Here is a 24338-nt window from a genome sequence, read left to right on the forward strand (position 1 = left end):
TAACTAAATTATGTGTTGAGTTCCGGGTCCCGGAACTCAGAACTCGGAACTCAGTACAGTTGACTCCAATTCTGGTGGTCGGAACTTGGCTTCTTGTAGGGCAACACAAGCTTCGCACCCCGGATTCCACATTCTGCAAGACAACCTGTGCACCATCAAAAAGTATTAACCAACTTATGTGGTGAGTTCCGGGTCCAGGAACTCGGAACTCGGTACAGTTGACTCAAATTCTGGTGGCCAGAACTTGGCGTCTCGTTGGGCAACACAAGCTTCACACTGCCATGTCAGGAGATCACCTGATGCTCCGGGAACTTGGTAACTTTGATTTATTACCTCCTCTGATTTGGTTGATGTACAACTACCTCAGCTCCATCATGTCTACAATTATGATACACATGGGCCCACCCATCTATATTGTATACCACCCTCGGCCCACCCATCTAATACAACATCCCATACAACACCCTCGGCCCACCGGTCTAATTAATATGTGTCTGGGCCCACCCGTATAATACAATATTTTATAATACCCTCGGCCCACCCATCTAATTTAATATGTGTCTGGGCCCACCCGTGAATGTGATAACAAGTACCTACCCATCTATCTCATACACATCTACCTTAATACACCCATCTGCATAATATCCAGCTACCTCGGCCCACCCGTCTACCTAATATTCATGTACATCAGCCCACTCATCTACTCTATATATTCCCTGCATGGGCCCACCCGCCTCCATCGGGAATAATTTGCCTCCCAGCCCATCTGTCATAGTCGAGAATATTTTTATCATGGGCCCATGGTCCGCTGGCCCGTATCATACGGGATATTATGCACGTCCGTTCCCTCGTATTATACGGAGATAGGTCACTGTAGTATGTGTCTCCGGTTCTCACATAGTCTATGTTCAAAAGCACGAGGATGCAATATACAGTGGCCTCTCACAGATGAGCTTTGGTACATTGTACAAAGCGTTCAAGGCAGTACTTGCTGGTTGTGAGGCTGCTTGCCATGAAGTAGCCACATTGTTATGGCAGGTTGAAGCCTCAGAGCGCATGAGTGCATTCAATCAGGCGCTTCACCAGGAGAACAAAACCCGGCTTATTTTGAAGGACGAACAGCTGAAGAAGATTAGGAACATTTTTTCCGAGCGTGACCGCATGGAAATCAATGATTATATGAATTACAATCAAGCCATCTACAATGATGAATGCGAGATACTTCGTGCCATCACCGCCCAAGCAGAGATAATCTCAAACCACCTGGGCTCCAGTGCCAGATGTGAATTATTAGCATCTACCGGCGAAACTACCTACCTCCCTCGTTTTGTTGGTACTCTGAAAAATAAGGACAGTATCACACGTGCACTGGGGGGTGGTTGTACGGAGGCCGGTGTCATCACCAATACCGACACCGATACGGATTCCGGCAAAGATGATGCTTCAGTCGGGCAGCCCAGCCAGCAGGACTGATGCAGCATGTAATTGTGACCATCAATGGTATGTGACCACCAAGCCATTCACAACACTCACACTGATCATTATCAATTCAGTCATCGTGTTCATAGATTGTTATCAACTGGTACTGCCTTGCTTTGACCGTTCAATAATGTGCTTCGCCCGCCCCGGCTGTTCATATATGTCTTCCTGCCATTCATAAATCACCTTATCGGACACGCCCCTCCCCTCTTTTTACACTTCGTTAGTAAATCACCTTGCTTTGTTTGTAAATCACCTTATCAGCCCCCCATGTGTTCCCAGTTTGTAAAGATCGTGTAAAGTCTGTGTCTCTTTCCCCCCTATGTACTATTACATCAACTCACAGTTTAAATGCATGCGTGCGCTCTCACATCCCCTCCACCCTTGAATGCCTAGTGAGCGTAACTCTCAGCGACAGCAAAAAACTAAGGCCAAAGTCCCGAAGCCACCGCGAGGTTCTGGCCTCAATCCATCGGGCGAACCGGCAACTGACCAACTCTATATCCCCACTGAACAGCCACAGATGTCCTCTTTCAACTTCGACGCCCATGCGGCCCCTGGAGGTTGGCAGGGCAGTAACGACGATAGCGCACTTCCCACCCCAATGCCAAGTAGCAGCTGTAAGTCCGACTCATCACACTTTCATTGACTGATCGCTCATCATTCTGCAGCCCTGCATAGCTGGAGCATGCAGGGCGCCAACACCGATAGTCGCTTATCTTATGGCCATTCCTATGACACTTCGTCTTTGGAGCACGCCGGCACCGACTTTGATGATGATCACCCCCCTTACAACTCCAACCCTCAATTTTACGACACTGCGTCCATGGAAGCGCCCTGGGAGGGCGCTTCCTTCAACTACCTATCTCACGGCTCCTACCACAATCAGACGGCAGGCCCCTCTTACAATACTGTGTCCATGGAAGCGCCCTCCCAGGGCGCTTACCCACCTCAAGAATCCTCTCAAGGCACTGCCACCGGCACAAGTGCAACTGATGCGATGCCCATACAACAAGGCGACATTCCACGCATGGATGTGATGCATGTAAGTAAGTTTGTTTTTCTTCAATCAATTTCACGCTAATTTTTATTATTCAGACGGGCAGGCCTGGCAAGGGAGCCAAAGCAGTGAGGCCAACAACGAGCTATGCCACCTACGCCACGCTTGATCCCCTACCCAGCCATGCGCCCACAAGGTGCTTCCGAATCCGCTCCCACAGCCTCAGCCTCAGTCTCAGTCTCAGCCTCAGCCTCAGCCTCCACCTCGCAACCTATGATGTCCTCAATGTCTGACCTCATCCAACTAACAGACAACATCATCGGCCAGACCATGAAAATGGCAACGTGGCTGGTCACACACGAGCTATTCGAGGAGCAAGCGATGGCGATCAACAAAGCCGCCAAGAAGATAATGCTGAATCGAGTCATCCAGGACTCTGTCCCACGTTGTTTTGGACCTAACAGTAAGTTTTTATCTCAATGATCGTTAGCATCATGCTGACCCTTTATTAGCGACATTTCAGGAATTCATTACTAACAAACATCGCAAAGAAGTAGCAAATGCGCTGTCATCCACGCGCGGGAAGCTCATCAAATTCATGCGGGACAGCGTCTTACACGCATACAGACTTTTCCCTCCGCAGTACAGTAACGCGCCTGCTGTCATCTTTCACAAACACATGATCGAAAAGATCACGCGTGATGCGGACAGACTCGTTTTCATGCATATCTACACTTTTGACCAAGTGAGTTTTCGTTCTCGTTTGCGGATAGCCTAACCCATCTTTTTTTTCAGAATGGATGCGTCGAAATCAAGGTGAAGTTTCAAAACTTCTTCATCATGGCCAATGTGATCTGCTTCACTTGGTCTCACTTACGCCACGAGTTTCTCAGCGAGATGGAAGAAGAACAGCTCAAACATTTGAAGGTGATCTGGGCGCTCACCGGCGCAGCGACGTTCTGCGGCCTAGACGAGCAGTTTGAGGATGAGTTGAAGGTTGAGTCTTTCGGGGGGATGGTTGTCAATCGTAAATTCCTTTCTATTCTAGCCGCCATCAACAACCTCACTGGGGACGAGCGAGTAGAATTCGACGACTTTTTACGGTACATGTTGGTAGTTGGACCCTCACAAGCGCGCTCGTAAATATGCATCTCTACTACTACTAGTATGACTGATAATCTTATGTCGCGTCGATAAACCTTAGATCTCGCATCTAAATGTACTCAGGGTTCAAACATAACCAAAACCAGGCATTTACGAACTAAATTTTGTGCTAACCAAAACGGTAACTCTCGCAAGCGTTTTAGACAACATTTTCACTAAGTCCAATTTTTAGATGCAGCTTCATCTATGTTTGGACTCGTCTTGAGAGACACTTCAGAGCGATGCTTTTGGGATAGTCCAGGGACACTCTCGTACACCTTCCACACGATACTCTTTTTGGTGTTTATGACTCTCGGAGATGCGGTGCGCGAAAATCTTGCGATTATCAGGCCAAGATCAAAAGATAGATTGTACTAGACTTATGATATGATCAGATTGAGATTGATAACTGCACTACATGAATATCAAGCTGTCTACTAATTGTCTGAGATTACCGATAGCGAATGGTACAGCTCTTTGTCTGCAAAATTGTTCAAGAAATAGTCATCAAACACCTCCAGCGAGTTCCCAGAATTCACGTCCTTGCCCAATGGTCCTTGATAGACGGGTATAATTTCCACTGCATGCGTGATGTCTGTGAGAGCGATTATGGACCCGCATCTGATCACCCTGTCCGACTGCGAAGAGAGTCGAGTATAAGACCATCTGACCATCCACATGCCCGTAGATGGTTCAGGGCCAGGCACGATGAAGTCAAAGTGTTGAATATATACGAGCACCTGAGACAAACGCTCAGGAAGCTGCACACAGGAACCTCTGGGGACGGTTGGTTGGAATATGGCTCGTACTTGAGCAACATAAGACCCTGCAGAGCGATATCAAGTGTCAGGGAGTGTCATCACCAGTCAATTTAGCAATATGCACCATCATTACCACCATCGCCCGTCTGGTTAAATAACACGGCATTGCAGTTCCCTCTAGGAAAATTAGCGGAAGGTGGCTCGGCATGAATTTGCTGACTCGGCATGATTCTGCAAGTGTGAAACGTGGAATATAACTGAATCCGAAATTTGGACCACATATTGAATGATAGGTGGTCAGAGAGTGTACAGCCATTGCGGGTTGCGTAGAGGTGTAAAGTGTGTGCAAAATCAGGGAGATTGTATGATGACTGCAGCTGAGACACACTGAGACGGCTGCAATCTGCTTTCACAGTGACATTAAAGGCGATACATGCATTGTCCGATAAAATACCCTTTAAGAAGTGATTACGAACAGGGTGCGGTGCTTGTAGATGTAGCTGGGCGGCTTGGTTTGCATTGGAGACCCAAGCAAGAGTGGGATCCATCTCCGTGCTAGCGATCTCTTCATCCTCCATGATGACGGCATTGATGAGAGGGTCCTGGCCAGGCATAGATGAGGACGAGGATAGCAGCGTATAAAGATCAAACAGCCGGATAGCCTCCTCGCGATCGAGGATGCGAGCGATCTGTGAGACGAAGTCTTGCTGACGACTTGTGCGTTCAAATGGGTGTTTGCAGTGCGTTATCAAAAGATGTTCTGAAACGTCTGCTGTCCACTGCATGAGTGAACCAACATGGAAGATTGCACGAGTGAAACTTTGCATGAGTTCGAGTTTCGGAATGAAGAAGTCGTCCTTAGCACCACCCTTTCCCTGTCATGCCTCTGCGTCAAGGATAGCCTGCTTATTATTATGTAAGTCCCGAAGTGCCTGGGCCATGGAAGCGATGCTGGATTCAGTATGAAGGGGATTTTGAGCAAGGTAAATGAAGTCAATCATTGCCCGCACAGCGCAGATGAAGCCAGGACTTGCCACACCCCACAGTGTCGGCACAATCGTGCGTTGAATGTCTCGGTGCTCCCATCCTGTCATTTGGTTGACATGAGAGACACCCCCAGAGAAATGGCATATACCAGTGCGTTTGTGGTGACTCTTGAACCATACATCAAGTTCGCGACCCATGATCTGCTTGATCCATTTGAGAACATGGTCGAAAAAGAACTTGTGCAGCGTGTGAAGAATCTCTGGCGTCAGGAATCTTGCAGGATTAGAGTGCCTCCAGTTTCTCCAGTATGGCAAGTGCACCCCACTAATATAAAGTTTTTTGGCCTCTCTAACGAATACAATGAGATTCCATGGGTCGACACGGTTACAAAGCTGCTGGATAAGCATGTAGGTATTCGATCCATTCCGTGGAGGATGTGGTGTCTCATCACCAAACTCTTTGTGGGTCACTGTGGTGACAGGAGATGAGTTTTTCATAACACATGTGATCATCAATTGTTCGGGGAGATCAGCAACATGGTTGATAAGAGAAGAGGGGTGAAACAGTAACACATTCTGGCTGAGGGATCAACCATATACTCACCAACACGAGCCGCGACCTTCAAATTAGAACAGACAAGATCCATGCACTTATGCCACAGACGCGCATGGAGTAGAGTTTGAAAGTCAGAGTTGACAACAAAAGTGGGTGTTGGCATGAACACAGTACATCGCCACGCATGCAACGTAGCCTTCATGCGGACATCGGCCTGGATATTTCCAATCGTTAGAAATAATGGGTGCATCTCAAGGCCACCCATATGCCTTGTGACTGGAGTTTTGTCGGAGGCAAGGACGATCGGAACGATAGTCGCTCCTTCTGGTAGTTGATCCTATGTGCAAGTGTCAATCGCTCAAGTAAATCTGAACCAAAGCACAACTACTTACCTGAATCTTCCATGCATCATCTGACGTCCAGAATTCTCCAAATTGGTGTTCTTGTCCTTGATAGATATAGTGAGGGTCATAGCACATGTGTTTCACATAAACCGGGTTTGTGAAAAGCTGCTTCATAACCTTCAACGTGTCCCTCCAAATGAGGTGAATTGCTTGTTCACTTTCGTAGCCCTTGAGCTTAAGTTTCGTGCATTGCCATTTTGGCCTGCGGCCAGGAAGCTGCTGCATATAGAAGAACAACTCGTCTTTCGACTTGAATTGCGGCCGTTCCCTTGTCTGGAACTGAAGTAGAATGTCAATCAAGTATTTACTTGATGATAATTAGACATACCCAGTCTAACTTGAGAAATTTGTCGATCTGCGTCTGGGAAAGATTTTTGACAAGGAATTTTGCAAGTGACCATTCACCCAGCCCATCAAAAGGGTACCATACATTAGTCTCTCTGGCTTGTTGAAGAGGGTGGCCTTGCATTTCCTGAAAGATATTTCGTGGAGGCAGTTGATCTGGAAGCAGGTAATGGTAGCCAGAGGTGGGGTGATACTTTGCTGATAAGTCTGTCTGCTCTGGTGGTCGCTGTAGAGCCTGCGGTACTGGCAGTAGTGATCCGTTAGTGAGGTTCTCTGGCCAGCATGAGTCTGCACTATTAAGATGCTCTATGACCTCCTCAGACGATTGGTATGGTTTCTTGCAGTTAGGACACAGGGCGACAGCAATGTCAAAGGGTGAACTGGAGAAAGATATCGGTGAGTCGTGTATTACCACATGATACTACTCACTTTTCAGTAAACTCTCCAAAATCAGAGTCGGCTTCCTCACGCTGAAAACCAGAGTTGTATGGATCGTAGGGCTGAGGATACGCCAGTGACTAGAGGTACTGCCAGCGCAATGCTTTGCATGACACTCAAAAAGCACCAAGTCCTTGAAACTCCAACCGTCAATCGGGCTTGCTGTCCAACATACTGCCAGACTTACAGTATCAGCTATGTATCCTCCACAGTCTCTGGTCTTGAATTCATTGAATGGCGAAACCCCACCAACCAGTCCATTGCATAGCGGAAAGTCTAGTCCAATTCTCCAGAAGGTCGATTATGCCAAAGCTTTCACTCGTGTCTACCATGATAGCCCCCAAAGCTCTTCTCCACCCAGCAGCCTTCATGCCTTGTCGTCCCCAGGTACTCATTATATCGTCTCAAATACCAGAAAATACTCATTTTGAATCTAAGCGGCATCTGTCACTTCCTTTAGGTACCATGACTTCGGACATGGTGATGTCAGTCCACCTACTGCAAACAGGCGGGGTGGAATGTGTCATTCAAAACAGATTTCACTGTCCAGCTACCACCCTTATGTCCGGAAAACCCCCCCCACTCTGCAGGCTGAGTGCAAGATGACTAGGGTAATGGGCAGATTGACTGGCAATGTTGATTCAGACCTTGACGATGATGCAGTATGTTACTATATCTTATGTTCTGAATTCAAGTGAAATGTCATCATGTCTCTAGACTTGCAAAATATTCTCTCAGGGCTTGCAGTGGTTGTCGTCTGAAGGTATTCGCCGTGTTGCTTATTACAAGGAAGCAGAGCTCGAGCATCACCAGCATCTTTCAATGGCTTTGGCCTGTGAGGCAGAGAAACTCTCAAGGCTCAGACATTTTATCAATTTTGAACAACAGGAGCAGGAGGAACAAACCACTCAGGCATTTGAGGAGGCAGTGCTCTTTGCACGTATGGTGACTGATCGTGACACAGAGCGTGCCTCTCAGGATCTGGAGTCCATCACTTCAATCCAACAGGAAGAGGCGACAAGGGTCAAGCAGTTGAATAATGAGCTCGATGAGCTTGATATACTGTGATGTACTGCCAAATGAATCACAACATTACAAATTTGTTTCACAACAGGCAAAAACTTCTCGTATCGTTGCCTGAGTATGTCAAAGACATCAAACGTACTTATGCAGACAATCTCTGTAAGTTTTTTCTTCAAAATCCACCATTGTTCATGCTGCGTTGCAGAAACAGTGAACAGGTGCACTGAGTGGCAAATACTGCCAAATAAATCACGTGCGTGTTTACTACGAGTCAGGTATGTAAACCTTATCAAACACTACGCTGTGCGACTGACCGTCATCTATCTTGTTATCTCCTCCGAATGCCAACATCCCAAACCATCAACAATAGTGTATTATACCACTGTCGCACCTGCCACATATATTCCCACCCCAAACTCCACTGGAATCATCAACAACTATGACGAGCTACATCCTTTGCACCTGTGGGAAGACCCAAGTGCGTACATCAGATCCTCAGAGACTGTTGACAAGGTGCGTTGCACCACATTCAGTGCTCGAATCTGAATCAATGTCATCAAGATCAAACTCCTCTCCGCTCATTTCACCCTCCTCTTCATGTGAGCAGACCTTCGGCCGCGGGATTGCAGCAACTAACTTGCCCAAAGCAGGTTTCTTCTTCGTAAACTTCTGCTTTTCAGCTCACGCACGAGCCTTCTCGACTTGCCAAACCTCTATGGCCATGTGATAATGATCCCGCCGTGCCTTGTTTTCCTCCTTTCTTGCATCCTCCAGTTTCTTCCACTCTGCCAAAGTCTCTGCCCTTCTCTTGTGTTCTTCCACTCGGGTGCACTTCTCGGTTGCTGCTCTCTTCTGAGCTTCTTCGAACTCAACAACCCGCTCATAAAACTCATCCCCCGATAACAACCGTGGTAAGCTGTCTCCAAGAATCTTTCCACTATCTTTCCCTCCACGCTTCTTCGACTCCTGATTGGCAAGCTGACTTCGAAGTTTGGAACAGTACATCTCATTCAAAATATTTGAGGCCTGCAGTGCGATAACACGTTACTTCAAGGCTGCATTAGCTGCCTCGGTTTCACGAAGGGTGGCCAGCAACAATATTTCATTTGCGGTTTTCGGAACGATGCTGGCAACAGGTGCGCATGATTTTTTGATGGGAGAGATAAGGTGCGTTGTGTTATGTTGCAGGTCAGTGTTCGACGTCAGCACTGCTGAACAGACAAGTCCTGACAGCGATGTTTCAGCAAGCTTCTTGATTATAGTCTCGAGGTCATCGTGCATGGAAGATGGTGTGTTTGCTGGTTCGGCACTGCTAGTGTTCTCTTGGGATGTCATTTTTGAAGGGTGTCAGCGAGGACTCTCACAGGTGTAGATGGGGTGATGGGAAGATGTGATTTGGTAGAGCTCTCTTTGCTTGGTGCCATCATGTCGTTTGTAATGACATCGCGGTTTAATGGCCAAACACCTGTTTTGCGGAACGCAGAGTGAATAAGGTTCAGTGTGAGCGCACACAAGTGAGCATGCCCATATATGGTGAGGAAATTTGCCTTCGTGATTCCTTCTCCCTTCTCCCTCTCCCACTTGTCCCTCTCCTCAGTCCAGCATCTTTTCAAGACTGCAAACACAACAACATCGAGGCCTTGATAGACGTGAGTTGTGTGTGCAGGATAGCACAGGACATGAATGCGATTTTTACGTGCATATTGCAGGAACCCTCTTGTATAGTGCGAATTATGTCCGTCTACAAGAAGGAGGCGGTCACGTCCATTGGCCTTGGCTTTGGTGCGCTTGTCAAACTCCTTTATCCACTCAACTCCAATCTCACCATCTGTCCAGCCTTTTTTCGAGTATCCTAGACTATTGTGATGTAAGTTATCTGGACTTGTCTGATGGAAGACTGACTTACAATGCATTCGCAGGGTTATCCTGTTTCCATTTCATCTGATATGCAGCACCCTGGAAAATCACAGCAGGAGGCTCAGCAGTACCATCAGCGCAGATGGTAACAATCACAGTTGTATTCTCACGTGATCCCGTGCGCTGCTGATATTGTGGACCAGGTCGTCTAGCACCAATAACGCGCTCATGATCACCTGATTGTTGTGAGATGCCAATTTCATCAGCACCATACAGACAATCTTCGTTGATACTGTACTTCTCAAGCACATCTTCATACAGGTCAAAAAAAGCCTTGTTTGTGTTTGGGTTAACTGCATGTCCACGTTTGGAGTCCAATGGGGAAGACCATGATGTTTTGAGACGGCCTGCATGTCTTTCGACAAAACGGCCTATCCACTGCTGTCCAACACCTCGGAATCCTTCTCCAAGTCTAGTAGTACAGATTTCATTGACATGTTCTCGTAGCCGCTTGTGACTAAGTGGGAAACCACAATTTCCGAGTTCTTCAATATATGCAATAACCAGCTCTGTCTCCTCAGTGGTGAGCCAGGTTTCAGCTGCCCTGGCTTTGGCCAATGAGTTCCCTCCAGCTGCAAGACGGCTTAGTGTGGAGAAAGATAGCTTAATCAACTTGCCCGTTGATTCGAGATTCATTTTCTCAAAGTCATGGCAGATTGTGCGTGCTCCACGACGTTGAACACCAGGTGGTTTTGCAAGCTCCGTGTGGTAAGCTTCGACAGCACGCGACATAAGGTAGTCATGTGCCTCACGGGCTTCCCGCCTTTTTTGTGTCGCAGATTTGGCACGTCCAGGCATGCTTAAGAGTTATAAAGGTAAACTTGGGATGAAAATAAGTTGTACGAACATAGGCAGAGCAATGTGGTGTGTTTTTGTGGACCCTGAGTTACAGGTGCCGAGGCACATATATATTCCCCAACCATTTCACTTGCCAGAGTTGCTACACTTCATGAATCACAATAAATCTTAATGTATTAGATACCTAGAAGGTACTCCTATGTATTCCAGCTATCTTCGAAGAGTTTTTGAATGTTGATGATGCATACTTTAAGGTACAATTTTCAGATTGCCCAAAATAGGGTGTGTCATCAGTGGTAATTGCGACATGTCATAATTTTTTCTCGTTCAAAGTTAGTCAAAATTCATGCAGGTGATAGTACATATATGTGGGAGTAGATAATAGTGCTTTACTAGTCATAAGGTTGTGTTGTGTTATTGTTATGCATGAAATGATTCATTTGACGGTACTGATTCATTTGGCGGTACATCACAGTATTCCTTCCTTCGGATGTTCCAGCTTCAGACCTCAACACTGCTGACACACACTCCATCGGAGGTCCTTGCGATTTTGCATTTGTCGGAGATTGCCACGAGGATGAGCTGGCATCAGGACTGAAGTGAATCAGAGTGGAGGTCTATTTTTATTAACCAATATGAAGGTGAGCTTCATTCTTTTATATGGCAGTCACGCACCTATTTATTGGTAAAGTGTAGCATGCAAGATGTGATTGGATATTGCAAGGTGGTATTTAAGCAAACTTGTTTTCCTACGTTTGTCCATTTAGCGTGTTGACATCTTTATTTGTAGTTTGTATAACTACAATTACCATTGAATGTAGCACGTTGTGAACCTTTTTTTTTTTGCCTTACGAAGATGTTCTTACACACACTGATTATCGATTGATCATTGTACCTGCACTTGACCGTGATGTCTGCAAGCCAAAATGCGCCCCCTAGAGCTCATCGAAGAGTTGTGCGGGTGAGTACCCTGGAATGTCTCTGTTACTAGTAGTGTACTGACTCATATAACAGGATGTTCCCATTGTTCGACAACCAGGACTTAACGTCACAGGTCAGTCATCGGCAAACTAGCTTGGCTGTGCATCGGAGATACCAGAGTCGATGAACACACCTGAACTACCCCCTCACATCTATCCTCCCCCCACTTTCTCGAATGATAACTACACCTCTATTCCGCCCAATTTCCAGGGCAACATCCCTTTACCAAGGGCATCCCGTTTTATTGGGATGGCCCCCCACACTGCGGGGCCTGATCGAGTTCAACGGTCATTTGCACCTGCAGGTGACGTTGCATCTCAATATTGTATGGAATACACGTACTTGCCTCTTTGTGGTGCGGAAAAATCTCATCAAGAATATACCGATGGTGTTGTTTTCGTAAGTCTTGTTTTATATAAGTCTGGGTTGTAGTTAATCATATATTAGAGAGACGAGACTATGGGAGTACAAAAGTCTACCACACGACGATACAAGCTTCCACCTGTTAGACCCCCAAGGGAGTTGCTCATGTCAGATCCAGAGCCAACGCCACTTGCTACCACCACTCCCCCCTCTGCATCATCGACTGTCGCAAGAGCTACATGTGCTACTGTGGGACCTTTGGTCAATGAACAGGACTCAAAAACCGTTGTGAAGGATGCTAAGAACTATGTAGTTGTAGAAACACTAAATAAGTGTGCTTTCCACGATTTGTCTAGTCAAACGACTGTCGTAGGACGTGCACTTACTGATGCGTGTTCGCTCATTATCACCAAAGGTGAGTTCTTCATGCTACAACTAGGGTACTATCAGGTGCTAATGGGATAACTATTAGATAGCTTGAGAAAACTTTGGGTTGACGAAAATCTATCTGCACTATACAAGACCATCATTACGCCGATGTCTACAATACTCAATCGCTTCAAGCAATCTGTGCAAGACCTTGTTGAAATTCTATACAGCCTCCAACTATCGATTTGGACCGACTTGACGGCCCAGATTAACCACACTAAATCAACTGTCACATTTCTGATTCGCGATGACAGTCTCAATTATATATTTGGCAATTCAGTTATGGTATGTAGTACTATTTTGCGAGTGCCATTGTTTGGAGGATGACAAGCTCATTGATAGCTAGATGACGGTCGAAAATTTCGCTTCTCATTTGAACACGACACAATTATTCAAATTGCATTGTGTGCTGCTTTTCGCGATGGCTACGATAGATTCATTAATTCAGACAGTAGTCTCGACAATATCATGGCATTGTCTGCAACGGCTGCATGCTGCAGCCTGCACGAGTTCTCGACTGGTGTGTTCAAACAAATTGACTTCAGTTACGCTACTTTTAACAGAATGTATGAGAGACTGATGAATTTCATTCGTGATAACATTAGGACCTCTCCAATGTTGCTATCTAGGTGGAAATCACTTCAGTCACCCCTGTTAAAGTACCTCTTAGGTACATATATTCTGGCTTACAATCTCACCTAAGAGGCATGATCTTAGGTGGTATTCCCAGGCAATGCAGGTTATATCCTGGGCCAATTCAACACTTTCCCCACGAAGCCTGGGCCTGCTGGGCCAATGTATTTGATCTGTCCCATGACCCATCTGGGTCATCCTAGATACTTTATTATATGAATACACAGGGGGTGTCAGGGGTCATTTCTCATGAAAAATTACCCACACATTTAGACACTTAGAGTATAATGTTTGTCTTCATAAGGTCCTTGACCTACGAATGGAGGAAGTGAAAAGAAATATGTGGTGAGGGGGGGGGGGGGGGGGGGGGGGGCGGCTTGTCTTTGAAGATGTGGAAGAATGTAAGTTGGGTAAGGTTCTTGACCTACGAAATTCAAAGCAGCTGGAGGAGGCGGGAATAAATTTGTGGTAGATGGGGGGGTTGTCTATGAAGATGAGGGAAGAATGTAAGTCAGGTAAGGTGCTATTTGTGGTAGACGGGGGGTTGTCTTTGAAGATGAGGGAAGAATGTAAGTCGGGTGAGGTCCTTGACCTAGAAATCCTTCTTGACTGTGCCCTCACTCCAGATACTGACATATTTTACACTCCATCTGGTTAATTTGCACAATTGGAACATACCCTGCACCACAATACTCCAGGTTTTATTGGAGTAAGTGTCATCACATATTACTTTGGATGTAAGCATAAAAGCGGAAAGAAAAAGACAGTGACTGGTCAATGCGGGATAGCCCACCGCTGGTTTATATGGTGACTGGGCCGACCCGGCACTCTCCTATGCATGATGCGGGCTAGCCCACCGCTGTTTTATATGGTGACTGGGCTGACCCGGCTCTCTCCTATGCATGATGTGGACTAGCCCACCGCTGGTTTATATGGTGACTGGGCTGACCCGGCTCTCTCCTACACATGATGCGGGCTAGCCCACCGCTGGTTTATATAGTGACTGGGCTGACCCGGCTCTCCCATATGCATGATGCGGGCTGGCCCAGTCCAAATGTTATTACTTGTTTGTCACTATTTTTCCACATTCTATAAAAGTTCTGTACAGTTTTTCTTCTCTCTTTCTTCTACATTCTATTTTGCAACATCCTCATCCAGTATTAGGCCTTCAATTGTTCTCTCTCCTTTCTTTACTATTTCACTAGATTGCTCATCTGGGTCAGTACTTACTCCTAAGCCTCTCTACTTTAACTAACTCATTTTTTATTGTAATATTCCCAGTGGTGACTTGCTCTTGCAAATCTGACACTAGTTTAGCAGCACATTCCATGGTTCACCAACGATCTCTCGATTTCCTGACCTATGATTTCATCAATCGCTGGTTATTAGTTGTCCTCATCCTCCTCATCATCATGACCATTCTCTATGGAAACTACATTCTTTATCTTGAACGCACAACTCCCAATACGTTAAATGCCCTTGGGCTTCAACCCATCACCACTCCTGTTCCACGGACCAGATCACCAAGCCCTCCTGTTCTTGTTGCCTAACCTCATACAATATCCAAGTGCAGGACTTTTATGTTAGTACTCCACTATCCCTTCTTACCCAACTGCCTGATAGGTGTGATATGGGTTAGCTTCTTACTTGTTCAATATTCAAGGGACAGTCTATTATACACAGTGGGATAGCCCATCACTAATTTCATATGCACGGGTCAGCCCAATACAAGCCCTTATACACAGCAGGGTAGCCCATCGGTATTCATATGTAGTACGGGTCAGCCCAATACGAGCCCTGGGCTGGCCCACTGCATATATATATATCTTCAACATTCCACTAGGGATAGCCCATCACTCCTTACATATGTATGGGCCAGCCCAATACGAGCCCTGGGATGGCCCACCGCATATTACATAGACACTGGGCTGGCCCACTGCATATATATAGCTTCAACATACCACCAGGGATAGCCCACTCACCATCAATTGATCCTTGGTATGACCCAGCAACCCAATATATATATAAGTGGGATAGTTCATTATTCTTAATTTATTGAGTGGGATAGCCATGATGGCCTAGATTTACACATATGAAAACTCCTCGATGCTGACATTATCTTTCGAGTGCCCATTGTGCACCACAGTTTGGGACCACAAAACACATAGTCATTCAAGCTATCATACACAAGTACATACACAATAGTTCGAGTGATATGAAACATTAGTCACGGTAAACGAAATCACGATCATATGAATCATACCCAGGAGCCGGAGTGTTCCTGTCATAATTGGATCTCTCACATGCCCTTGCAACCACTCTTGAAGGGCCTGCAGCCAGAAAATCATGGCGATGATGATGGGCAACATTATGCCCATAGGAATGAAGATGATGCGGAGACACCTGCTGTACCTCATCATCCCAGTGTTGATGTGGTTCGTAGTCAGGTGTAGGTGCACGAAGGTGAGGGCGAGGGCGAGGTCAAGATTGAAGTTGGGGTCGAGGATGAGCAGGGACAAAGTGCAGAGGTGGCAATTCAACATGTGGCGCACCATCACGATGACGTACGACCTGAAAATTAACTTGAATGAGATAATGATAGAAGATATCAGTCTTCAGCTTACCTTTGACTTCTTCGTGATGCGAGAGTCTGATGCATTCAAGCTATCAGCCTCAGATGCAAGTTGTTCATCTGCTGGACACTCGATTAGAAGAGAATCTGCAAGTAATTCATGGACTTGCCATAATCCTCTGCATGTGGTCGCTTGCGAGACTTCTGTTGCTGAAATGCCGATGGGCAGCGTTCTGGATGGGGCAGACCATCATCAGTGTAGTGGTTCTCACGAACAATCGAATATTCACGAGCAGCGGAGGTCTGTTGTTGAGACTGGCGATCCCGAGTAGTATCTCCAAGCTGCCTTCCTCCCGAAGGAACACCGACATTCGAACCACATACTGATGTTGCTTCCTTGTATTTTTGAAGCAACCCTTGGGGGATGGAGTGCTTGAATTTCTCGGAGTCCGCGAGTTTCCGGAGCACGATATTGGAAGCGCTGGTGACCAAAGGAATATCAAACATTTTAGGGTCGTCTTTTTCACATTGCTCGATGTGATCTGAAGCAACAACGTTAGACATAAAAATGAACAGGGCAATAAGTACCTTTGGGCCAAGGAACAATATCAATCTCAGACACAGCGACATCCAACTCGTCAATGATATCATCAAGAGTTTTTTTGCTCCGTCCTTGCTTGCACCGAAGTTCGAGTAAGTTCTCAGCTTCAGTCTTCAGTTCAGTGTCATAATATTGCAAAGCCCTACGCTTGATGTAAGGCACGACGAGTAACTTCAGATGTTGTGCGCTGAGGGTGTGGTAGTTGAAGTCTGGGCCAACTGGGGGAACTTTGTCAGGCCAGAGTTCGAATTGAAACTTGTTCTGGTATGCAACGTCGAGTAACTTCCGCCACTGGACAGACTTCGTTTTGTAGCCGAATTGTTGTGTTGAATTGAATTAAAATCAAGTCATGGATGGGAATAAGTCGAGCTTACCTAGTTTCTCCAGTACCATGACCGGCCAGATACGTCGGTAACGGTCCCATGGGGCTTCACCAGGCTTCGAAAACAAAATATCTTATGCCCCCCCAAACTGCAGCATTGCGAGCTGGTAGTTTTTTGCCCTGGACACATTGTAAGATTAAACTTAGAGTAGTTCCAAGCCACATACTTTGCTGCAGTAATAATCCAATCTAACGCAAGTTGGGCGTCCACTTGGCGTTCATTGATGACATCCATGAAGGTGGATGAGCCTGCGACAAAACCCAAGGCCTGTCGGGCCACCTCATCAGGAGTCGAATCAAAGACACAGCCAATGACCTCAATGCCTTCTAAGTGAGAATAAGCTGCAAACTTTGCGACAGTAAGCCATAATACAAACAAGTACTGTCAAAATACTTACATGCTTAGCGAGTGCGTCCCTTGTAGACATAACAATACTGGCACGCGATCGATTGTTACTAGCACTGCCCAAGTGACCATCATAGTGCGCTTGTATGTCATCCCACAGCGGGTCGCTGTCTTCAAGGTTGTAGTAGTGGTCGCGCTGTCTCTTTCTCCAATCACTAAGTTCTACCAGAGGATATTGGTCAGTATGGGCACCACAACATGAAATAAATATTCACCTTCATCAGTTTCTCGAGGATATTTTCCTTTGTACCATCCTTGGTGCATATTCCATGGGGTCTCGGCCCTGGAGTGTTTCACAGACAACCTGGCCTCGATGAGTATTGTGCGTGCAGATTTTCCATATTTGTCACCAATTAACTTGGCAGCGTGAAGTGTCTTGCGCCCGAGCTCCTGCGTGTCGTCTATGCCTTCCTGGCACAGCCGCCCAGGTCTAGAAGTGACGGGAGGGTCATTGTCGTCATCATCAGTCTCCATTGCCATGGAGCTTTTTGGCAGAGCACTGGAGATGGGACTCTTCTCGACCGACTTCATCGTCACATGCGCAGCAGCCTGGAGTACCTGGGTGGATGGGGGAGTCCCTGTTACTGTGGATTTTGGGGGGAGAGCTTTTGGAGGTGCGCACTTCTGGGGCAATTTTGTCTTTGATGGAGGCGCAGGTAAGTCATTGTCGTCGTTGTCGTCGGCTTCTTCTTTTTCTTCGTCGGCTTCTTGATCTTCTTTGTATTCATCATCATCTTCATCAGACTCCTCTTCCGAAGAGGAAGGATCACGCTGAGCAAGCATTGCACAGTGTTCAGCCTGTCTCCTCGCTTCTTGATTTCGGTACGGGTAGTTGTTCTCTGAGGAAGGGGCGCCATCCAAGGAAGAATTTTCATCCTCTGGAGTATCAGAGGGGGGTAAGGATTCTGGGAGACAAAACAAGGTCTGTTAGTGAAAAATGATTGATAGAAGACGGTGGTACATACCATGAATTTTGGGATCGCCCTCGTGAGCATCCGCTTGTCCTTCACTGTTGTCCTCATCGTCCGTGACAAGGTCATCAGTCTTCGGGTGGTCTTTGTAATAGTCGTGTCAGTGGGTGGTTACTCGATTTGTAGAATGGCCACCCATACCTTGGGTATCAGACTCAGTGTCAGTGCGTGGCTCTGTGGTAGCAACGGAGGATTTCGCGTGCCGGGCAAGGATGGCGCTGTAGTCGTTGAAGCTCATGAACAAGTTCCCCCTCGGCAAAGGGGGTAGGTTTGATTTTTTTGGTGGGTGGTAGTGTCTTAGTCTGAAGCTTTCAAAGACGAATATCAATGTCTTGTGATAAAATAAAATAAAAATAAAAATAAATGTACCATGCATTGGTTGATAGGCGCACCACTGCAGGTATGCATCACGAAGTTGATGACAGGAGTTTCCATCCGCGGGTTAGCGCACTTTTTGGTGGAAGATGATTCTTTGGGAGGCATGGCAGAGGGAGCTTGACAAATTGACTAAAGAGATCTATGAACATGAATACAACAGAAAGCAGCTTGAAGAACACGAAGTCCTCAAATATTGACAGCAAGGAGCTTGAAGAACATGAAGTCCTTTTCAGCAGCCAAGACACGAAGTCTCGCAAACAGCGAATTCAAGTAAAAGCTGATGTAGGAGTAAGTTAGAACAACAGACAACATGATGGAGAAATTCAGACCTACCTCAGTTTTCACGCAAATTCTCAAGACGAGAAGGAAAATACTGTAGTGAGAATGACTGAGTGAGAGAGAGTTGATGGCGAAAAATTGGAGCATACCCGGTGTTTAAAGGTAGGAACAGGGCGCCTACGGTGTACTATATGCATAAGATCGTCAGCTGGACGACGAACAAACTTCGACAGAAGACTCCAATACTCTAGATATGACACATAGACCACATTTGGAACGGGCGAGGCCATCCTGAAGTAGCGCGCAGAGTACCCAAAGCAATTACGGAATAGTGAGTTAAGTACAGGAAGATGAAAAGTAAACTATGACTTAGCTACCAGACAGCGTCAACACTAGCACCCAACGACATCTGCTATCGCAAAGGTAGGAGCTTAAGAGACTGATGAGGGTGTCACAGCAAATCAAGATGGTAAGCCGGACATCGAAGGACGGTGGAAGATTGAGTGGTCGTAACAGTACTAACACAAAGTCAGACTGTGTGTAGTGTATCTGAAGTGACACGAAGTCACTTCAGATAGTGTTAGCTACCGTGAAGGCAGCTCACGAGGAGTCGAGGGATAGATGAGTGCAGGAATAGAGAGGAGGAAGGTGGCGTAGTTGGCTGAGGTTGGCGAATGTTCCAACAAATTCTCACTTCACAATTCTCATTTGTCACAAGCCCATTTGGGTTATCCCAGGGCGTAATCACAACTTTGCGCCTTTACTAACTTTACTCTTTACCCTTTACCTTTTCCTTTGCTCTTTCCAACTCTTCCTTCTCCTCCCATCGCCGGTGTCGATTATTCTGCCTTTGCAGTAGACAACACTATTCCAGTGACTTTGTGTTACTGTGCAATAGCACTCGCTACTCTAACTTCGGTTACAGTACCCTTCATCACGTTCAGATTCCTCTTAGCTTGCACTTACCGTGCCTTTATTTGTTCGTCGCTCGATTACTCACTCTCATCGGATAGTCACCTTTTCGTTATTCGCAGTCCCTCTGATGATGCCTCTGACAATACATCGTGAATTTAAACCATTCTTACGCAACAGTGACAGTAAGTGCCCTTGGTGATTGTCCTGTGATCCTCCTCTAATTTTGATATAGATGCTATCACAGCTACAGACACACGCTCTCTCACCTACAGTGGCTCAAAAAAGTGTCCCAATGTTTGTAGGTTTTCATGTAATTGTGTTATTGTGAGCCAGGGGAGGAAACACTAAGTACTAGAATTATAGAGATTATGTATAATTGATTCAAACTCAAAAAAGTGTCCCAATGAGTCACCTAATTAAAATAGCCATATCTTCGCACGGCGTCAATGGATTCTCACGCTATAGGGGACATAATTGTAGCCGAGAAGCGGAGCTTTTTGGGACCTCCCTTTGACTTAGTCGGATTCTCACACCCTGGCTCGCAATAACACAATTACATGAAAACCTACAAACATTGGGACACTTTTTTGAGCCACTGTATGACGGTCAACTCATTTTCACTTCGCCTAATATGACTTTCGTTCCCCAACTATATGACAATCCCTCCGATATTGTGCAAGTGAGGGCGGATGGGAAGTTTTGGGCGATGGATCCTTTCCAGTGGCCTCAAATGTATGCAGATGCTTACACCTGGAGTTTTACCATTCCATGACGCGAATTCCATGATCCTAGCACTGACCTGTGGTATGCTTGGTGGTCGCCAGCTTTTTCTGACGATTTTGAGCCACTATCTCCTGGTCATGTCTTTGGCAAGCTGAAGTCCACCCACCGTGATCACCTATTTCGACTGTACGAGCAGTCTAACAAGCGCGTCGGCTCCTACAAGCTATTCCGAGAAAACAAGCAAGACACGGTTGTTGGATGGGTCACCGGGTTGTGCTCTGTTTTTGAACGCTTCAAAGAGATGCGGGCTTGGCGAGATATTGTGATGATCTTGGCCGAGTTTCAGAGGCAATTTCTGGAGATATGGAGCATGATGGATTACCTTGAGATCTTTGAGCCATGGTTGAAATTTGAGGACAAAGTGCACAGGGTCAACAAGACTTGGATGGGGTGCTTCACCAAAGACTCCGCTATCGCGTTGAGGCTCCACAAGGCTGGTGTACCTGTGTGGTTGATACAAGATGTCAGGCTCGTCGATGATAAGATTAACATCCGCCAAGTCATTCCCTTCACTCCTGCCGACCTTGTGTTTGGGATGTACCTCCATCCCATTAAGAACTTCGCTCAACCTTTCGATATCCGTTACAAGGGTCCAAGTGATCATCAATGCCAGGCTGCGGTTGTTACAGTCACTACGTGAGCCCCCAGCTACTCGACCAGCCCTCTGCCACCTCGCACGGCAATGACACAATAACTGGGCCTTTAGGCCTTGATGACAGATGACAGATAGAAGAGAAGCCCGGAAGATGCCGGCTTAGATAAGCGGTCTGGACCGCTATGATGAACATATGACGACATAGGTCTAGAAGACCTATTTATGTTATCAAGATAGAAGGCAAGCCTCGTGTTGCCTCATGTACTGATAGAAGGACGCCTCGCGGTCCTCATCATAGATAGAAGCCTGCCTCATGCATGGTATCTCTGACTCAATAGATAAGCAGATTAGAACCCAGCTTCAAGCTGAGCTTAGATACGATAGAGTAGCCTTATATAAGGTCGACGATTAAAGTAGATGTTCCTTACTTTAATCCTACTGGGTTTTGCCTCGAAACCTTTGTCTTGCTAAAGCTACCTGCTTGACATCAGATCCGCACCTTCGGAAGGACCAGAGAACCCTTCTGTCTGTAAACCACTATTATTGCTCGCTTCCGCAAGCGTACGCAACTTCCGCTTATCTGTGGAAGCCGACCTTGGACTCTCAGCACGTGATATCACTGTCATGATCGTCGCTGTTAGATCATCCCAGTTCGCACACGACTTAACGTCGTAACAGCGGTTCGTCAACTGTACCTTACTTTTGAAGAGATCCCTATGGATCAAACCGAAGTCAATCGCTTTGCAGCTTCCAGAGAGCCGTCATCGGGTAAAGCGCCCACCAAGACCATGAAAAATAAGTCCGCAGTATGTGAGTGCAGTGTCTAATTTCGGTTCACCATTCTTATCTAACAATTATCTAGATGAACCGACCGCTCTGCGCCAGAACCAGTCTCAAGTTGGACATGACAAATGGTGCGATGTGGCTCACCCGTTCATGCCCAACATCAACACCTTCTTCACATCGGCTATGACTCCCGCGGACAAAGATTTGAGTTGTGTCAAGCCAACCCACGCAAGAATGGATGAGGGATACAGGCTCCCCGATCATGGATTATTTGTCAATGTCCTTTCCTCGCAGTCTCTGAAGAAATATCTCGCTAACTGGTTGGCATGCCGTGAGTCGTGGCTGAGGCATGTTTATATGTCGCCTCCATCTCCGCTCCCTCGGTCCCAAAGCTGGCGTGATCTATTGATCACACAGCCAACAACACCACAGCCCTCGTCGTCAAGTAGTCAGATGCCATCAGGCAAGACTGGCAAGTCCAAAGCCAAACTCAACCTGTTCTTTGGAGATGAATTATCGCTCCTACACCAGTTTTGGACTGGATCCCAGATGTTGCAATGGAGGGGTCAGAAAATTGAAGCAGCAATGCTCGAGAATCCGCCGCATCATCTCATTCAACAGATCATATATGAGATTTGCGAGCAAAGCTTCCAATACGACCTTCTGGAACTCGATGAACATCTTGCCGGTCATATGCGGCTGGATCGGGAGGCGAAGAAGCGTCACATGGAGTTGCTCTGTGGAATTTTTCCTCAGCATGTGGGATAAGGATTTTTCGACTCGGAATGATGGACTTAATGCTGAGTCTTTCCAGGATGCTCTTTTATATTTCGAGAATTTTCGTCAAGTGTTGATCGCATGGGACGGTGCTCCTCAAGATCTCAAACAGCCTTTCACCGAGTCGATGCCCGAGGGAGAGAAGTGGCAATGCATGAAGCAATGTGCCCTGTTTTATGTACAATCATTTTACGACAACACAGGTCGCCCCCCCATGGTCCCTCATATACTTTACGCGGGTCCATAGACGATTTACACTCGCTTCTGTTCGCTTCTGTATTTGTTCGTTGATGTGAGTTGCTATGCAGTGTGGTTCTTTCATGTACAATTTCTGTTGGTGAATTCTATTGACTTGTTGCTCCGGTGCTATTCACTGTTTGTTGATCACTGGCATTCATGACCATTATCCTCCTCCCAGGCTAGTATCTACTAATTTTTTGGTACATAGGTCATATGAACTGGGACTTTGTGTTCCTCTGTGCTTGTTGACTGACTTCGAGTCAGTCACAATATTCTTGCAGGCTTTGTGCCTATCAGAAACATCTACCATGGATGGAGGACCACATCCATGGAATATTGCCTCCACGTCTACTCCTGCAACTCCTGTCCGTCGTCATTCACAGCAAATATTAATCACACTGTCCATGGTCAAGAAGCACTGGAAACCACGAGGAAGCAACACATTTCATCTTCCAGGTCCTCCTCCAGTTCTAGTACTTCCGGGTAGGCGGTATTTCGCCCAACAAACTGCTTCCAATTCCAATCCTCGGCTTGATGTCCCACCTCCTGATCCGATTGACCAGGACAGGCCTTTGTTTTATGACAATGTCCACTTCTTCTCTGATCCCTCTGTTCCAATGGGCGGCAGAAAAAATTCAATCAGTGGCAATGCTGGTCAAACGAAGTGATTCCTTCGCTAATTGGTCCATACCTCACATATCAATACAAATCTTCTTCGCTCTGTCATCAACCTGCACTTCAAAATGATCCTGTCGAGTGTACGGCTTCATGCCACAGGAGGACTTTAGAAGTGACTCGTGTTTTTTTTCAATTGTACGAACTCACCATATTGTTATGTGGCTCAAATTGACTGTAGTCCAGATTTAGAGGTTTTGAACATTGACTGCTGCCCCTGCGCACCCGCACCCCTTCAACTTCTTAAGTTTGGGCTATTTGCATGTGCACCCATAGCTCCATCTCTTGCTGTTGACCTACATGTACTAGAGCTCGTTAGGACTCTTTTTGTATGGATCACCCCCAATACAACAGCCTGGTGTGAAGCATTGGAAGTTTTTCTAACAGCTCGGGGTTACAAACTTTCTACCAAGGTCTGCCTGCACGATTCTTTTTTGAAGTAAGCTAACTCCAGCATCTTCAGGACAATCTTCGTCACCGCTTCAGTAACGCGTATCATTGGTACTCAGTCCTTGTGACGAATGCTGGAGACCACATATACGAGCCCCTTCAGTGACAAATTCCATATTATACGGGCCAGCTGATCATGGGCCCATGTTGTGTATATTCTCGATGATGATGGATGGGCCGGGACACATATTATTTCCGATGGAGACGGGTGGGCCCATGTATGCCAATGATATATATATCCTTAATGTTGACGGATGGGCCAGGGGAATATG

The 24338-nt window shown here is 46.4% G+C and overlaps 11 protein-coding genes across 11 annotated transcripts; 7 read left to right on the forward strand and 4 right to left on the reverse strand.

The window, feature by feature from the left end:
• Positions 1–948: 948 nt before the first annotated feature.
• On the forward strand, positions 949–1473 carry F5891DRAFT_987751 (uncharacterized protein; the record flags this gene model as incomplete). Its single annotated transcript, XM_041377941.1, has 1 exon — positions 949–1473. The coding sequence occupies one exon, from the start codon at positions 949–951 to the stop codon at positions 1471–1473; it is 525 nt and encodes a 174-aa protein (XP_041217186.1).
• A 394-nt stretch (positions 1474–1867) lies between these two features.
• On the forward strand, positions 1868–3622 carry F5891DRAFT_1199150 (uncharacterized protein; the record flags this gene model as incomplete). Its single annotated transcript, XM_041368717.1, has 6 exons — positions 1868–2099; positions 2151–2528; positions 2578–2607; positions 2661–2942; positions 2992–3224; positions 3275–3622. 6 exons carry the CDS (start codon positions 1868–1870, stop codon positions 3620–3622), a joined length of 1503 nt encoding a protein of 500 aa, XP_041217187.1.
• Positions 3623–4059: 437 nt separating this feature from the next.
• On the reverse strand, positions 4060–6798 carry F5891DRAFT_1131976 (uncharacterized protein; the record flags this gene model as incomplete). The annotated part of the gene is made up of 7 exons (XM_041364713.1): positions 4060–4448; positions 4517–5258; positions 5394–5718; positions 5907–5949; positions 5974–6262; positions 6318–6608; positions 6658–6798. The coding sequence occupies 7 exons, from the start codon at positions 6796–6798 to the stop codon at positions 4060–4062; spliced, it is 2220 nt and encodes a 739-aa protein (XP_041217188.1).
• Positions 6799–7309: 511 nt separating this feature from the next.
• On the forward strand, positions 7310–8180 carry F5891DRAFT_1199153 (uncharacterized protein; the record flags this gene model as incomplete). The annotated part of the gene is made up of 3 exons (XM_041368718.1): positions 7310–7499; positions 7551–7774; positions 7830–8180. 3 exons carry the CDS (start codon positions 7310–7312, stop codon positions 8178–8180), a joined length of 765 nt encoding a protein of 254 aa, XP_041217189.1.
• A 636-nt stretch (positions 8181–8816) lies between these two features.
• On the reverse strand, positions 8817–9140 carry F5891DRAFT_966099 (uncharacterized protein; the record flags this gene model as incomplete). Its single annotated transcript, XM_041376210.1, has 1 exon — positions 8817–9140. The coding sequence occupies one exon, from the start codon at positions 9138–9140 to the stop codon at positions 8817–8819; it is 324 nt and encodes a 107-aa protein (XP_041217190.1).
• A 1287-nt stretch (positions 9141–10427) lies between these two features.
• On the reverse strand, positions 10428–10850 carry F5891DRAFT_890562 (uncharacterized protein; the record flags this gene model as incomplete). Its single annotated transcript, XM_041373284.1, has 1 exon — positions 10428–10850. A coding segment is annotated over one exon (423 nt), but the record flags the coding sequence as incomplete, so codon positions are not given.
• Positions 10851–11760: 910 nt separating this feature from the next.
• F5891DRAFT_987756 (uncharacterized protein) lies at positions 11761–13529 on the forward strand (the record flags this gene model as incomplete). The annotated part of the gene is made up of 10 exons (XM_041377942.1): positions 11761–11811; positions 11865–11904; positions 12136–12230; positions 12279–12526; positions 12551–12609; positions 12667–12908; positions 13072–13143; positions 13253–13282; positions 13341–13420; positions 13484–13529. 10 exons carry the CDS (start codon positions 11761–11763, stop codon positions 13527–13529), a joined length of 963 nt encoding a protein of 320 aa, XP_041217192.1.
• A 1213-nt stretch (positions 13530–14742) lies between these two features.
• F5891DRAFT_987757 (uncharacterized protein) lies at positions 14743–18671 on the reverse strand (the record flags this gene model as incomplete). Its single annotated transcript, XM_041377943.1, has 15 exons — positions 14743–14802; positions 14904–14926; positions 15121–15184; positions 15239–15334; positions 15455–15838; positions 15881–15951; positions 16077–16370; positions 16417–16720; positions 16837–16867; positions 16979–17153; positions 17206–17379; positions 17433–18122; positions 18183–18272; positions 18330–18519; positions 18558–18671. The coding sequence occupies 15 exons, from the start codon at positions 18669–18671 to the stop codon at positions 14743–14745; spliced, it is 2760 nt and encodes a 919-aa protein (XP_041217193.1).
• A 2125-nt stretch (positions 18672–20796) lies between these two features.
• Positions 20797–21075, forward strand: F5891DRAFT_922003 (uncharacterized protein; the record flags this gene model as incomplete). Its single annotated transcript, XM_041373798.1, has 1 exon — positions 20797–21075. A coding segment is annotated over one exon (279 nt), but the record flags the coding sequence as incomplete, so codon positions are not given.
• Positions 21076–21854: 779 nt separating this feature from the next.
• Positions 21855–22948, forward strand: F5891DRAFT_1199158 (uncharacterized protein; the record flags this gene model as incomplete). Its single annotated transcript, XM_041368719.1, has 3 exons — positions 21855–21948; positions 22001–22683; positions 22739–22948. 3 exons carry the CDS (start codon positions 21855–21857, stop codon positions 22946–22948), a joined length of 987 nt encoding a protein of 328 aa, XP_041217195.1.
• A 621-nt stretch (positions 22949–23569) lies between these two features.
• F5891DRAFT_966103 (uncharacterized protein) lies at positions 23570–24172 on the forward strand (the record flags this gene model as incomplete). Its single annotated transcript, XM_041376213.1, has 3 exons — positions 23570–23754; positions 23798–24029; positions 24080–24172. Coding segments are annotated over 3 exons (510 nt in total), but the record flags the coding sequence as incomplete, so codon positions are not given.
• Positions 24173–24338: the final 166 nt, after the last annotated feature.

Source organism: Suillus fuscotomentosus, assembly GCF_016647785.1.
Source record: "Suillus fuscotomentosus strain FC203 chromosome Unknown F5891scaffold_177, whole genome shotgun sequence".
Taxonomy (NCBI): Eukaryota; Fungi; Basidiomycota; class Agaricomycetes; order Boletales; family Suillaceae; genus Suillus; species Suillus fuscotomentosus.